General features: G+C 41.7%; 1 protein-coding gene and 1 non-coding gene across 2 annotated transcripts in view; one reads left to right on the top strand and one right to left on the bottom strand.

The window, feature by feature from the left end:
* Nucleotides 1–14,532, top strand: part of RELN (reelin) — a 479,029-nt gene that overhangs the window by 381,874 nt on the left and 82,623 nt on the right. Inside the window, exons 32-38 of the mRNA XM_025214714.1 lie at nucleotides 714–872; nucleotides 2,708–2,896; nucleotides 3,125–3,398; nucleotides 4,971–5,111; nucleotides 5,215–5,392; nucleotides 9,011–9,095; nucleotides 11,981–12,163. Of these exons, the coding sequence (XP_025070499.1) occupies nucleotides 714–872; nucleotides 2,708–2,896; nucleotides 3,125–3,398; nucleotides 4,971–5,111; nucleotides 5,215–5,392; nucleotides 9,011–9,095; nucleotides 11,981–12,163 (1,209 nt within the window). The remainder of the gene's footprint in view (nucleotides 1–713; nucleotides 873–2,707; nucleotides 2,897–3,124; nucleotides 3,399–4,970; nucleotides 5,112–5,214; nucleotides 5,393–9,010; nucleotides 9,096–11,980; nucleotides 12,164–14,532) is intronic.
* LOC112551780 lies at nucleotides 6,782–6,938 on the bottom strand. The gene has a single exon (XR_003096097.1). It is a non-coding gene; the product is annotated as a U1 spliceosomal RNA (small nuclear RNA).

The raw sequence follows: 14,532 nt of genomic DNA, 5'->3' as shown, positions 1-14,532 counted from the left end.
GGGGGGGTGGAGTTCCCCAGCAGCCAATTGCCTAGCCAGCAGCAAAACTGGTAGTACACTTCTGCTGGCACTTCCAGTTTCGTGACTGGTGCTTCCAGGGGGTGCACGGCCTATCTCAGGGGGTGCACATGCACCCGTGTGCGTCTCACCAGTGTCCAAATGTGTAAAGAAGTTCATTTAGATTGGTCTTCCTATACCCTATCTAACTTAGTACACCCCTGAGGTACAGTTAAATTAAATGAAGTCAGCCATTTTTTGACCAATCCAACCTTCCTGAAACTTTTGTACAGTTCACAGATTGACCTATATAAGAGTCTAAGTGTAAGGTCCACATGTGGGTGAACTAAGTTAGATCAGGTCATCATTTTTAACATGATCTAATCTCCCCCTAAACTCTCCAAACTTCTGTACATACCCTAAGGCTGATTCTGATTTGCTACTTCATAGTTTGTTCAACTAAGCAATTCTCTACTCTGGTACAAATCTAGAATAAAGTCATTTGATTAAACTGTTTCCCCAAATCCAGTGCAAGTGAAAGGGGAATCAAGACAAGAAGCTTTTCTCCAAAAGCTTGTGTTAAATAAAAAATAATCTCCACTCTCCCGTGGCATGTGGCTTATATTAAACGGAATCTACCTGAGTAAAAGCTGAAGGACTGGCCACATCATTTTTCTGTGCAGTCTAAGTAAATTTCTTTTTCACTTTAAATGCAGGGCTTGTGGTTCAGTACACAAATGACAATGGAATCACCTGGCATTTGCTGCGAGAACTGGATTTCATGTCTTTCTTAGAACCGCAGATAGTTTCAATAGAACTGCCTCGTGAAGCTAAAACATCTGCAACTGCTTTCCGGTGGTGGCAACCCCAGCATGGTAGGTAATGTGTGCTAGAATGTCAATAAGCAGCCTTCCAACTGAATCATCTGCTTTTCCCATGCTTCTAAATATATTTAAAGATTTAAAAAATTTAATTTGGGAAAAACAACCCAAAAGAGATATGGTGCCTAGTTAGAAGTAATGGTCTGCTTAGGCTTGTCTTAGTCATAGTCTTGTTATGGTTATTTATACAGCACCAGAAATGTACATGGTGATTTGGAGAGCAAATAACTACACAGATCCTGCACCAAATGGTTTACAATTATAATGTAATTATTACTATAATTTTAATTTAAATATTTGAAGTGATAACCAATAAGAGGGAATGGGAAAATAAAGACAGTTTAACTAAAATGATATGGGTTCCCAGGTGCTATTTATGATCTTGATGGCTAGTTTTGTTTATGCTTTTTGTTTGCAGTTTATAAGCTGAAGTGAATTGTCTTGGTTACGCTAGGATATAAAATGCAAGAGATGTGGCTTAATTAGGTAGTGATTTATTAAATAATTTTGAAACATCACTCAGCAATAAGTTACTCAGGGCAGGTGATCATTCTTCCTTGAGTGTTGACACCTGTTTTAGCTGTTGTCCCTACCCCTTCCAACCTGGCCCCAGACCACCTCTGGGACCTACCAACCTCCCCTGGCTTATGGGTAAAGTGGGTACTGAGTGTTAAGAGAGAGAATAGAAGTGGGTTCTTTCTTCATTGACTCAGACATTAAGTGACCAAACCCCCTTTTCCCAATTTCCTGAGGCCCCGCTCCAAGTCCATTCCAAGCTTGAGTTCGTTAGGACATTGGTCACTAGCCCCAAAGAGGCACCAAAAGTTAGCTTGGCTGCTCCCGTTCCTTCACCCCACCAGCCAGATTTCTAAGTAGTTACTGACTTCCCCAATGCCTTTGCAGATTTATCTGCTTCCTAGTTCAGATCCCATCAGACCTTGTTAATGCACAAAAACTTGGCAACTCCTTGCCAAGCCCTCCATTCCAACATTTCAGATCAAATAGATTTCCCCGGAAAAGGTCCTTGATTTGCCCTAAATTTCTCTGTGTCCTGGTGATGAAGGCAGTCTCTGTACAAGCCCTCAAATGAGTCACCCAAATGGCTGCTTCCTGACTGTCCAATAAACACAGTCATGTGTCTGCATTCTTGCTTATGGAGCAAGCCCTGTCTCCAGCCACCCACTGTCTATTTCCCTTAAAGGCCATACAGTCACAGCTTTGTAACAGACCCTGTCCTACCAGCGGGGTGGGCTTATGACCCATTTTCTTCTTGCTGGTGAAACAACATTCCCAGAGGGGAATCTAGTATGCAAATGTGGAAAGAAATCCAGTTGATTGGGGTTTGATGGGCTGGAGACCCTACAAACGAGGAAGATAGAGGTGGGTAGGGGGAGAAAGAGGAGAATCTTTATGCATGTCACTTAGAGTAGGAGTTTTCAGCCTTTTCCATAAATCTCTTTTGCTGCCAGGCCCACATCAGGACCCACTCTCATCTAGTCAGGGGCTCTTCCCATTTAGCAATATGGAAAGTACAGGAAGGTCAGGACTCCAATGCTGAAAATTTGCAATCTGTAAACAGAGGATCAAGAATAGGAAAAGTACATTTAAAGCAGGAAAAGACCACAAAGGCACTGGTATTCAAGTTTAAGAAATAAGAAGGAAAAGGCCTGTGATCCTCAGAAATAGACACATGACAAGGTTTGGGTGATATCTTGAGCAGCTGGCTAGGTATGTTTCTTCAAGCAATTTAGCTCTTCAGTCTGTCTCCTACAGGCCTGAAAAAACAACTTCCTGGGACTTCACTAACCTTCCAGTCCTCCTGTTTCTAGGGAAACATTCATCACAGTGGGCTCTGGATGATGTCCTCATTGGAATGAATGACAGCTCTCAGACAGGTTTTCAGGATAAATTTGATGGATCCGTGGATTTACAAGCAAGTTGGTACAGGATCCAAGGGGGCCAAGTAGATATTGACTGTCTGTCCATGGACACAGCTCTGATGTTCAACGAAAACATTGGTATGTGTCACCAAAGGAAGGTCTGTGAGCCCGTTTTATAAACTCCAGGTGTTTTGTGTCTTCATAAAATGTTTAAAATGGGAGATGCCTAAAAGTACCTAAGAATCTGTAGGGAAGAGGAGAAATGCTTGGGGGAGGGGTGGGGGTTGAAACTGAAAATGCTGATTGCAAGCAAAGTCATATACCATTCATGCCTTTGAAAATATAATTTGTTCTCTCTTTGGTTAGGAAAACCTCGTTATGCCGAGACTTGGGATTTCCATGTGTCAGCCTCCACTTTCTTGCAGTTTGAGCTGAGCATGGGCTGCAGCAAACCATTCAGCAACTCCCATGGCATTCACCTGCAGTATTCTTTAAACAATGGGAGAGACTGGCACTTGGTGACTGAGGAGTGTGTCCCTCCAACCATTGGATGCCAGCATTATACTGAGAGTTCAATTTACACATCAGAAAGGTTCCAGAACTGGAAGCGAATTACAGTCTACCTTCCACCTGCAACCATGTGAGAACTGTTGTGCTGGCAACATAGGCTTTCCTGATCTAATTTGAACACCTATACCTAATATTTGGAATATTGCTAACTACTTCTTAAATTATTGTAAAAGGAAATACTATATTATTATATTTCATCAGATAATATGAGCTGCAAGAGCTTGAGGAAGTACTGGATTTAGGTGGGTGAGCTCTTGAGCCCTGCCTACAACCTAACCACAAAAAGGGCTGTAAATCGAAAGGGTTTTCAAGATGCAGCAATTAAGTGCCAGAACTAATGCACTCATGAATACACTTTGGAATAAAGGCATTTCACAATCTATTCAACGTGTAATGCTATTTAAGTCTAAGATTTAAGTGCCTAAACTTTTACAATGACATGTCTCCACATCTCCCTCATTTCTCAAATTAAATGAAGCCATCATGACAGCAGTAATAAAGGCTGTACCTTCCATAGCAGAATAATATACCACCACGTGTGACAAAATTAATCATGACATTACAGCAAATGAAAATGTGTTGTTGCCGAACCTGCCAGCCTCCGCTTCATGGGCTGGGAGGAAAATGCTATTTTTAGAAAGAATTAAACCCTACTTCATACAACGAGCATGCAGTTCTAAAACAAACATGGCAGATGTGCTGGCATCTGCCTGCCTAAATAAAAGCAGTCTGTATGTTTAGGTATAACTAATAATGACAATAATACTTAGCATTTCTCAGTAGAGTGTTGTACTTCTTCAAACCACTCTGTAAAGAATAAATAGCTAAACCTCACACCACCCTGAAAGGAAAACACTGACCCGCCCTTTTATAGATAGAGAAACAGTTATACAGGGGAGTTACATGACATGCAAGGTCACAATACAAGTCAGTATCTACACTGGTGATAGATTCTTAATCCCACTGTGCAGTTGACAGGAAATAGTCTTTGTCATATGCATGGCCCCATCCTGATCCTGGGGCACTTTTTAACTGAATGGTAGCAGGGTCATGTCCACAGCATGTTACTTGCCTGCACAAATCTAATATCAAACATTCAATGGAATCTTAATTCTTTATTAACTTTTCTAGCTTTTTTCTTCAGCTAAATATAATACCCTGCATGATAGGCAGCAATTCTAGAAAATATATACGTACGTGTGTGTGTGTGTCTTTCTGTCTTTAATTCTAACCTGACACGTAGCAGTTTATAACCAACTGATTTATACTGGTAAATCGCTAGGTATACTGAACAGTCATTTGTGTGTTGCAATGAGCTATTGACTGCTAATGTACCTAATGTTTCTTGTTCAACCACCTTCCATTGGAGAACGGCCACATTTGGACCATTAATCTTAGCAATGGATTTACCATTTATGTCCAACTGTAGACAGATCACCAAGAGTACAGTACTGAAAAATAGGACTCAAAGAGTTAGATATTAGAAGGCAGTAGACATAACGCTGACATTTTAACTCAGCAATAATCCTATTGGAGTTAGTCAGAATTTTGTCTCAGAAAGGCCATCAGGATAAGGCCCAGTTTCCCCTCCAGAGCAGAACATGGTTTTTCAGTCTGAGTTGCATTTGTTCTTTTTTGCTAGCTCTCCCAGAACACGGTTCAGATGGATTCAGTCTGACTACGCTCCCAGTGCAGATTCTTGGGCTATTGATAATATTGTCCTGGCCACAGGATGTCCTTGGATGTGCTCAGGCCATGGGATCTGTGACACAGGCCGCTGCATGTAAGTAAATACACTTCTTTGTGTGCTGTTTGCTTCATAAAATGATGGTTCTATTTTAATTAGGCCAGAAAGATAATACCTTTTCCCACCAATATGTTTTCAGATGTGACCGCGGTTTTGGAGGTCCATATTGTGTTCCTGTTGCTCCTCTGCCTTCTGTTCTGAAAGATGATTTCAACGGTAACTTGCATCCTGATCTTTGGCCTGACGTCTATGGTGCCGAGAGGGGAAACTTGAATGGAGACACAATCAAATCTGGAACTGCTCTCATTTTTAAAGGGGTAGAGATTTAAATTTCAAAATTATTAAAATATCAGTCCTGTTCATAATACAAAATACATTTTTCTTTTCTTTATTTCCTGGAAATTTTTATTGTCATAGATTTAGGCAAGAAGTTGCTTTTCACTTTTGTTATTTTCTGTCCTGAACAATCACTGTGTTCAGCACAGATGCTTTTTCTGAATATTTAATATATTATTTCTGACTATTACTTTTTTCCTTCCAGTGTCATTTCTAACAAATCCCCCACATAGCCACTGAAAGAAAAAATTACATTTAATTTCTGTGATTTTAAAAGCTGAGTACAGAATTTGGAAACACAATTCATGTTACAGTCAATGGTATTTATGTGTCTAACTCTTGTTTGGCTTTGCGATTCTCACACGATACATTTATTTTTACAAATTTTGCATGCTGTGAATTATTCTGTAGACCTTCATATTTAACTGCATACTTAAAGTACATTAATACATTTCATTCTTATAATATCCCTTAACATTTTTAAAGCCCTGAAAGGTTAAAAAAGTATGAAAGCCAGAATGGACCCTTTTTCCCAGTTTTGCCCTTTCCTTTAAACCCTAAGGCAGTTTTGTCCACACTAGGTTTAAACTGACACATAAGTCATTTTTAATTAGTCTAATCCACACACATTGTCACACTATTAATTCAACACTTTGCAACTACTTGCAGCTACTACTATGGGTCTATAAATGAAATCCTAAAAATATTTAATTGCTACATTTCCATTCCAGTTCAGCAATTTTAGATAACCAACACAGAGTGAAGAATATTAACTGTACTAAATGCAGAATAAGTCTGTTTCCTGTTGAAATATTATAATAATCACTGACATATTCCAATCTTGTGTTATTCTCACATAGCACTGTTAAAGGTGAGATCATTTTAAAATATGCAACTATCATATTCACTCAAATACAAGGCAAAGCTTTTTCCCCCAAACAGCATGAGGGAGGAAAGCTCCTCATCTTACATTCATATGCAAAGAAATCTGATTAAATGCATTGTCAATCATGAAACTGCTGCCAAAAGCAGCATGTGCTCAGTCATGGAAACCAACTATGAAGTTGATTAAATGCAGACAACACTGAGCATGACTATAAAACACATGGCCCATTATGGGGCAAACATGCTGATTTTTCTTTTTTTTTTGGCTTAAGGCCGAATTAGTTCCAAATTCTGAATTTGTTCACATCTGTGTGGCTATACCACTGGGTAACTCTCCTCTCTCCCAGACCCATCAGTCTGAGACTTTGGATACTCCCCAGTTCCATGGCAGGCATCTTACATGCAGGCCTCAAGCCTAAAGGCATTGGAATTTGAATGCCCCCTCATCATGCTTGCTCCTAACCAAAAGGGCAAAGGAGCAAGCTAAGGGGAAAGCACAAACACAGCCCCCAATACTATAAAACTGTACAGTCAATTTCCCCACATTTGGGAAACTCACAAGGGTCAGCTCACCTGGAGTGCAAGGGCCAAGCCTCACCCTGAAAAAGCCTGTTGATTTTTTTTTTTTTTTAAGGAAAATGTTGTGTCCCAAGTCAAATCAGACAAATCAAATCCAAATCCATGAGTCATTCAAGAACCATATGTGGCCCTGCTACTGGCAAGCATTCTCCACCCCCGCCTGGGGCTTCAGTTGCTTCCAGATCCTTTGTCAGGCATCCTACGTGCAGGCCCAAGCCCAGAGGCTTGGGGTTCAGATGCCCCCGAGTTTTGCTTGCCCTGAACCACCTGGCTGCAGGAGCAACCTAGGGAAGAGTCTCTCATTTCCATAAAGTCAGCATATAGCCAAGATCTTCCCACTGGACATTACCTCACTTAGGGTACTGCCCCCTGCCACATTTGTGGTTTTCTCCAGCCAGCGGGAAAACCACCTTGGTGATCATGATTTTTTTTTTAATTTAAATTTTCCATATTCCAGGCCAAATTAGCCAAAACAAATTCCAAATCTGTGAGTCATTCCAGAACCATAAGGGGTCCTACTACTGGCAAACATCCTCCACCCCCATCTGGGGCTTCAGATGTTCCCAAATCCTTTGGCAGGCATCCTACTTAAAGGCCCAAGCCTGGAAGCTTAGGGTTTGGGTGCCCCCAAGTTTTACATAAGGCCCCAGGAGCAAGCTAGGGAGGAATTTTCCATTTGCATAAAGTGGGTATAAAGCCAAGGTTAACTATGCATTACCTATTATGTGGGTACTATCCTTTGCCAGCAGAGCAGTCTTCCCTAGGTATGATTAGGAAGCCACCATGGTGATCATGGTATTTCCCCTGCCAGGCAAGCATAGGCAAGCATACACTTGATCTGAGCCCACAAGAAGCCAAGAAGTGATCACGATTTTTTTCTTTTTTTGTAAAAGTATATGTCTATATATATATAAGGTTATATGTGTCTACACTCTGAGTATCACTCCACAAAGAAAATCTTATCCCGTTACAAAACCCACACCTGCGTACCCATACAAAGGCCTGCTGGCCACCCAAATGTGTTACAATGTCCGCACCACGTGCTACACACACAAGCAACTCCTGGTCTCTCCGACCAGGCAACCCTTTCCTTCCATCCCCACCCCACTTGCAGGGTCACATACTCAGTTCACCTGTTGTCTATGTTGCTGTCGCTCCAGCTCCCACTGGAGAACCTGCTGCTGTTGTCGCTGTCCTCAGTTCCGCTTGCCTCACTGTCACTGACCCCTTCTCCTCTCGGGGGAGGTTGGAAGGTCCTGTGCCACATATCTCTGTGCCAGGTGGCTTTGGCCGCGTCTTCTCCATCCTCCACTGCTGATTTCTGGTAGTAGGTCTGGAGTTTGCTCAGAGCCATTTTCACATAGCCTACTACCTCTACGTCCATGTGCCTGTACAACAGGAGGTTCCTGGCCTTCCACAGGGCACTCCTGACATGTGCTCTGCAGGCTATTTGCATGGGGTCACATCCCTGGGGGCAGGAGAGGAAGTTGTCTTCATGCCAGATCCCTTCCATGGGCAGTAGAGTTCAGGAGGTGGAAAGTTTGTCCACACCTAACAGGAGGGTGGGGGAGGGAACACTATCCAGGAGTGCTGAAGAACTGCAGCTTGGGCGTCTCATCTGTGGGAAGTGGCCATACATTAATGGAACATGAGCTAGGTAGCATGGATCAGAGATAAACTTGCCCTAGAGTGGCATAATTTTAAGCTGCCTAAGGTGAACTTAAAATGAGTTTCAGGTGTTAACATGTGGACAAACTAAGGGTTATGAGCTCTACACACCACAAAAAAAGAATATGTAACAAGGCCCTTAGTTCTGTTTCTTGATTCTTTTATTAACTCTTCATAGTGCTTATTTGCAAGCAAATTGAATTTTAGAAACACTCATGTAACATATCACAGTAATTATTAGCTTTTCTATAACATTTTCATCAGTAGCTCCTAGTGCACATTACACAGGAGTATCACTATTCGTATTTTACTAAAGTGGTATGAGGAGCTGAAGTGACTTGCCCAGTAACCTATTCGCAGCCAAATTAGGAATTACAGCAGGATCTCCTGAGTTCTAATCCCACAAATGAACAATGCTTTTCCCTTATGAGAAATAGTAATTCACTGTGTGTGTTCTGTATTTATAGGAAGGACTGAGAATGCTTATTTCAAGAGATCTAGATTGCACTAATACTGTGTATATCCAGTTTTCATTTAAATTTATAGCAAAAGGTAAGTTTGCTATTTATTTGCTGTCTTTTCAGTAGCTTTGCTCATACATTTTTCTTATTAGAGGGAAGCATTAAGCTTATGTTTGTAAAACTAATACAAGGGGACATTAGATAATGCTAAAGGTTAGAACTTCTATGGCATCATTTCCTGTCTATCTCAGTACCAAATATAACCACTGTATTTAACATTTATTCAAAAGAGGCATGAAGCTAATTATAATCATGCTGTTAACTTCACTCAGTGACCACTTCTATTTTAGACTTCTTTATTCAGGGTTTTATAGCTTGACCTTGAAATAAAATCCATGTTGTAACTTAGTATACCAAACAATTTCTATGTAGAAAATCAAAACTATTAAAAAATCCTATTTTTCAGTACTGTCTCTGAACAAAAAAACAAACAGAATCATGTAAACTTTTTGGAACTGCAGGGATAAGAAAAAGCTTTGGGAAAAATGAACTTAGCAATTGCTTAAAATTCAAGGAGTGACAACTTTTTGCCACCGTGGACTACTGCTTGCAATATAGCTCCTACCATAGGCTGCAGCACCATGCTGCCCCACTGATTAACAAGTGCTACAAAAGAAATAGATAGAAAAAGTCAGGCAATAGGACCCCAGGGATGCTGCCTCAACTGTTGTGGCTGGAGAATGCTGCTGATTCCCTGAGTTGTTACAGACTGGGCCCAATCTCTTCCCAAGCCAGATCCATCGCCTGGGCCACGGGCTGTTAACTCATGGCTTAATTCATAAAAAGATGCTTGTACTGGATGTTTTAGCACAACAATTCCCAAACTTTGGTCTCTTGATGACTGGTGGTCCCTGTCTACATAAATGGTCTGCAGTGAACCATGGAGTTTTTCAGTTAAAAGCTACTGATTTAAATTCATCCCAATTGCTAAGAATCAAAATTAGTCATTAGTTTCCATAGGCATAATGTAAATCAGTATTTATTCCTATAGACATTCATTGGTTAAAAAACAATAATATGCTAGCATCGGAAACCAGAACCCAATGTTTTCCCCTTCCCTTGTCATTGGGCTAGAGAGTCAGGCTCCATCTTGCTTATTCTCCTTCTGGCACCATAAATCTTGCACTTTTGGTTGCCTGGTAAACCAGCTTCAGTAGGAGGGGTGATGGTGCCCCCACTCATTCTGTTTGATAGCCCGATGGTTAGATCACTCTCCTAGGAAGTGAGAGATCTTGATTGATTTGAAACCCCTTGAGCTACAGAGGCCCTAGGTCTTTAACCTGTTTGGATGAGTGCTTTATATCAAAGCAGTTGTGCTAAAGATGGGCAGCATCACCACCAGCCACGTTGAATGAACCATAATATGGTCACACTTTGTAGCGAACTTAGTGTTGTCAGTACAAGTTAGGCTCCTCATTTCTGGGCTCTCTGTCTCAAAGTAACAGAGGTGCCCAATGTGCAACCTTGAGTCAGGATTATCAGCCCTGGAGAGAGGTGGAATTTCAGACATACCCCTCTGGCTAGCTTGCAGGGCCTAGATGTGCTGAGCAGGATCACTTCATTTAGTGAATGCCTAGCTCTCTTCATTTACTGAATAGGGTTTCTAGGTGCTTAGCCCCATCAATTTAGATCACCTAGAGCAAGAAACTTATTTTTAGGCATTGCAGTGCCTAAGTGGAGGCACCTATGAAAGGGATCTAGGTTTGACTATAACTTACTTGTTTCTCTGGTAGAGAATGAGGTCAATATCATTCTCAACGTAATCGTTCTTTTTCAAACATTTTAATGTAGATTCTAAATTGGTCAATTAAAAATATATGGGTGGATTCAATTTGGAGCCTTTCCACCTGTAATATATTTTGGCAGCTTGCTGTGGTTAAAAAGGTTTATGGAAACGAGAAAAACTATAATGAACATGCCCAATAGCCCATGTTTAAAACCAAAATTGTAACACAGAAAGTTTTCTCTTTCAAAATTCCCACTTAAAAATATTAAAAAAACAAAACAGCAAAACATTGCCAGGGTGTTTGAATATGCACTCTGGAGAATTATTATTAGACATGAGTGGGTGAAACATTATGGGCCAGATTCTCATACTCTCATCCTCTTGGTCACCGTGAGCAAAGCCTTACTTCAGAGCACTCTGCAGGTGTAAGAGTATCAGAAACCAGCCCTGCGTCAATAATTAGGTATTACAGAGGGGTTTTATTCACAGCCAAAGGTACATAACATGGGAAAACAGGATGCTCTTTTGATTAAGATTTAGGATTTTAGTCAAGAAACTTGACCTTTATTCTTAAGCCTTCTGCAGATTTCCTGGACCAGAATAAAGTGGGAAGTATTGCTATTTATTCATTAAACTATATCGGTAAAGACCGACAGAGCTCTCTGCCAGTCAATAAGGCAATTCACATGAATAAACTTACTCGCATGAGTGTTTGTGAGGACAAAGATAATGTCTTCTTTATGAGCACATATTGTAGGGACTGTGGTAGTATAGAGGATGATTATATCCAATACTCTGAGCCCGCATAAAAATAAATATTGAGTTAGTAAAAAATATTTGTGGGTTAAGGAAGAAGTATTTTTCCAATATAAAAAATGATACTGAAATTGTTTTGGGATACAAAAATTAACCATATTTTAGAATTAATATTCATGTAAATTTAACCCTTCTGTCACTAGGATATTCCAAACTACCAGCCAAGTATATGCCTAGGAGAATACTATGTATAATAAATGCATTGTCTTGTAGCAGTTATAAAAGTTGTTATAAAAATACACCCCAATTAAATAGGATAGAAATCTTCTGTAATAAATGTCTGAGTAGCTTTATTACATTCATAGATGTGCTTTTAAGATAATATTTCTTAAAATCAGATTATAATAAATTTAAATGTATCCACTTTGCTCTAGGTACTCCAGAGAGGTCACATTCCATTCTGCTACAATACTCCATTAACGGAGGCATCACCTGGCACCTAATAGATGAGTTTTACTTCACTCAAACTACAGATGTTCTCTTCATTAATGTTCCATTACCATACACAGCACAAACCAATGCTACCCGTTTCAAGCTCTGGCAACCTTACAACAATGGTAAATGTGCACTTCCCTTTACTTGTGTTTATCTCCAAACCTTGTACTGTTTCTTTTTCTTGTAATTTGGTCAAATCTGTTGAATGCTCAAATGAAAGCTTTACAGTATCATTACATTTGCACTTTTCTTGCAATGTTCATAATCCTGTGGTTGCTTTTAAAGAAGGTGCAATTTAATGTCAATGGGATAATATATATAAAAGTAGCAAACTGCCTGGCAAGAATGATGGGGGTGGGGGGTGGGGAGAGAGCCCTGCGTCCAACCCCCCTCCATACCCCCCAGTGCTCTGGGTCTGGGCCCACTGTACTCACACCACACCCCCGCTCTGGGTCTGGTCCCACTCTACCCCACCTTCCTGCCACTCCAGGTCCAGCCCCACTCCACACCCCCACACCCCTACCACTCCAGGTCTGGGCCCTCTCTGCCCCCGCTCCCTGCTGCTCTAGGTCCAGCCCTGCTCTTGCCCCTCCTCACTCTGGGTCCAGCCCTGCTCCACCCCCTACCCCCTTGCAACTGCTCCAGGTCTGGCACCGCTCCACCCTGTCCCCCCGCTGCTCCAGGTCCACCCCCCACAAACTCTGGGTCTGGCCCAGCTCTACCCTTCCCCCACACCGCTCTGCGTCCACCTAGCCCACATCCACCTCCCTCCTTCCCTGCCCACTGCCTCTGCCTCCCTGCTGGGGTACCACCATCATGATCCCTCCCTTCACTCTCGGGCAGGGAGGCATGGGGAAGCCCCGCTGCTCAGGCGGCTGTGGTGTGTTCGTCACCGCCATAAACTTCCCCAGCAGCGGCTCAAACTTGGGCCTGCACAGCCCAGGCTGCACAGCCAATTGCCACCCGCCCTTGCAGCAGCGCATGCACAGTTGTCCAAAAGCGTTACAGACAGACAGACACACAGACAGACAGACTAAGCCTTTTATTGTATTAGAATAATCAGGATTTGGTTTCTGAAAGGAGCAAATGTAACTTATGAAATTAAATTTGCTAGGTCCTACTCATTACTCTTAATGGGACTGATTCTCATTTACAGAGACCCCTTTACATTGCTCTGGCCATTTAAGAAGGATTCCTAGTGTAGATGAAAATCAGGCCCAATAGGCCTTGGGATCAAGTAGGTATTAAAAGCGGCATCATAATAAGCAAATATATTGAGTGCATTGTCTTTTAGTGAAGGGAAGCTTCAACACAGTACATAAATCCACAGGGAAGTTGTCTGTTCTTCTTGAGGTTAAGATGTCCCCCATGATGAAGAGGAAATATCTCATTTGTTCTCAGTAACTTCAAAAATATTTCATGGGATGATGATGATATCAAAATTACTGGTAACCAGTACCACCTGGTTTTGTTTCTTATTTGTCTGTTGAGCTTTTTCTTATTACTTGGTTTTAGGGTATATGTGGACAGTGTACCACTTCAGGCAATTAACCAAAACCCAATTCAAATCCAATTTAAAGAATCCTACCACAATCTATCTTTCTGCTAATTCCTTCCTTCCAGCGCATATCCTTAAATAGGAAGTAACCAAGAGAGAAGGCCCTGTCGCCATCTTTCATCCTCGTCTACACCAAGGTCATTACATGGATCGTCTGGCAAGAAATAGTTTTGGGAAAAGCCATCAACTTTCCCAATCAATCCTTCCTTCAAAAATATCACGTCTGTGACACACTGAATTCCACAGCCCTCTTAGGAATGCAGAGAATATCAGCAGTGGTTCTTTTTTTCTCTTGAAGAGGTTTTAGGCATAGTGCAGAGATGATTATTCAGTTCAAGTCACAAAATATAGCACTTAATACTAGTAGTCAGACTACACTTCTGGATAATAGTTTAACAAATTGTTTTTTATAATATACTGAAGACAGCAACGCTAGGCTTTACATATTTTTTACTGCGGAGTACTTACAAAACACAGCTTTATCATGCATTAACTTGTCATGATTTTTGAGCATGTTTCTTTTATAGCCCAATGAGCAGTCCCTCATGCAGACTCTTCCCATGGAAGCAGTGGAACTACTCATGAGGAGAACAGCTCACTGTGCGGGCCGCCTCCCGATCCCGTCCATGTCGCCATGTGCGAGCCAGGAGCGATATGCGGACCTGTCTTTGCGCACGCGGGCTGTGGCCAGCAGCCCAGGCACGCGGGGTCAGAGGAGACCATGCGGCGGCAAGGCACGCACGGGCTAGAATTAGTCACAGAGGCGTAGTGGTTGATTCAAAGATTATTTACTTACACCCAAGATGGTCGCGGTGTAGGCTGGACAGTTTCCAGGTTCAGCTCCGCTTAAATCCTCATTGGAGGACTACGACAAATTCGGTTCTTGGGCCCCGGAGTTGTTAAGGCTCCGCGGGTTCGGCAATTTCTTTCCCA

This window comes from Alligator sinensis, unplaced genomic scaffold (assembly GCF_000455745.1).
Source record: "Alligator sinensis unplaced genomic scaffold, ASM45574v1 scaffold915_1, whole genome shotgun sequence".
NCBI classification, from domain to species: Eukaryota; Metazoa; Chordata; order Crocodylia; family Alligatoridae; genus Alligator; species Alligator sinensis.
Note: the sequence above shows the minus strand (reverse complement) of the source record. Positions and strands in the feature narration are given on the sequence as shown.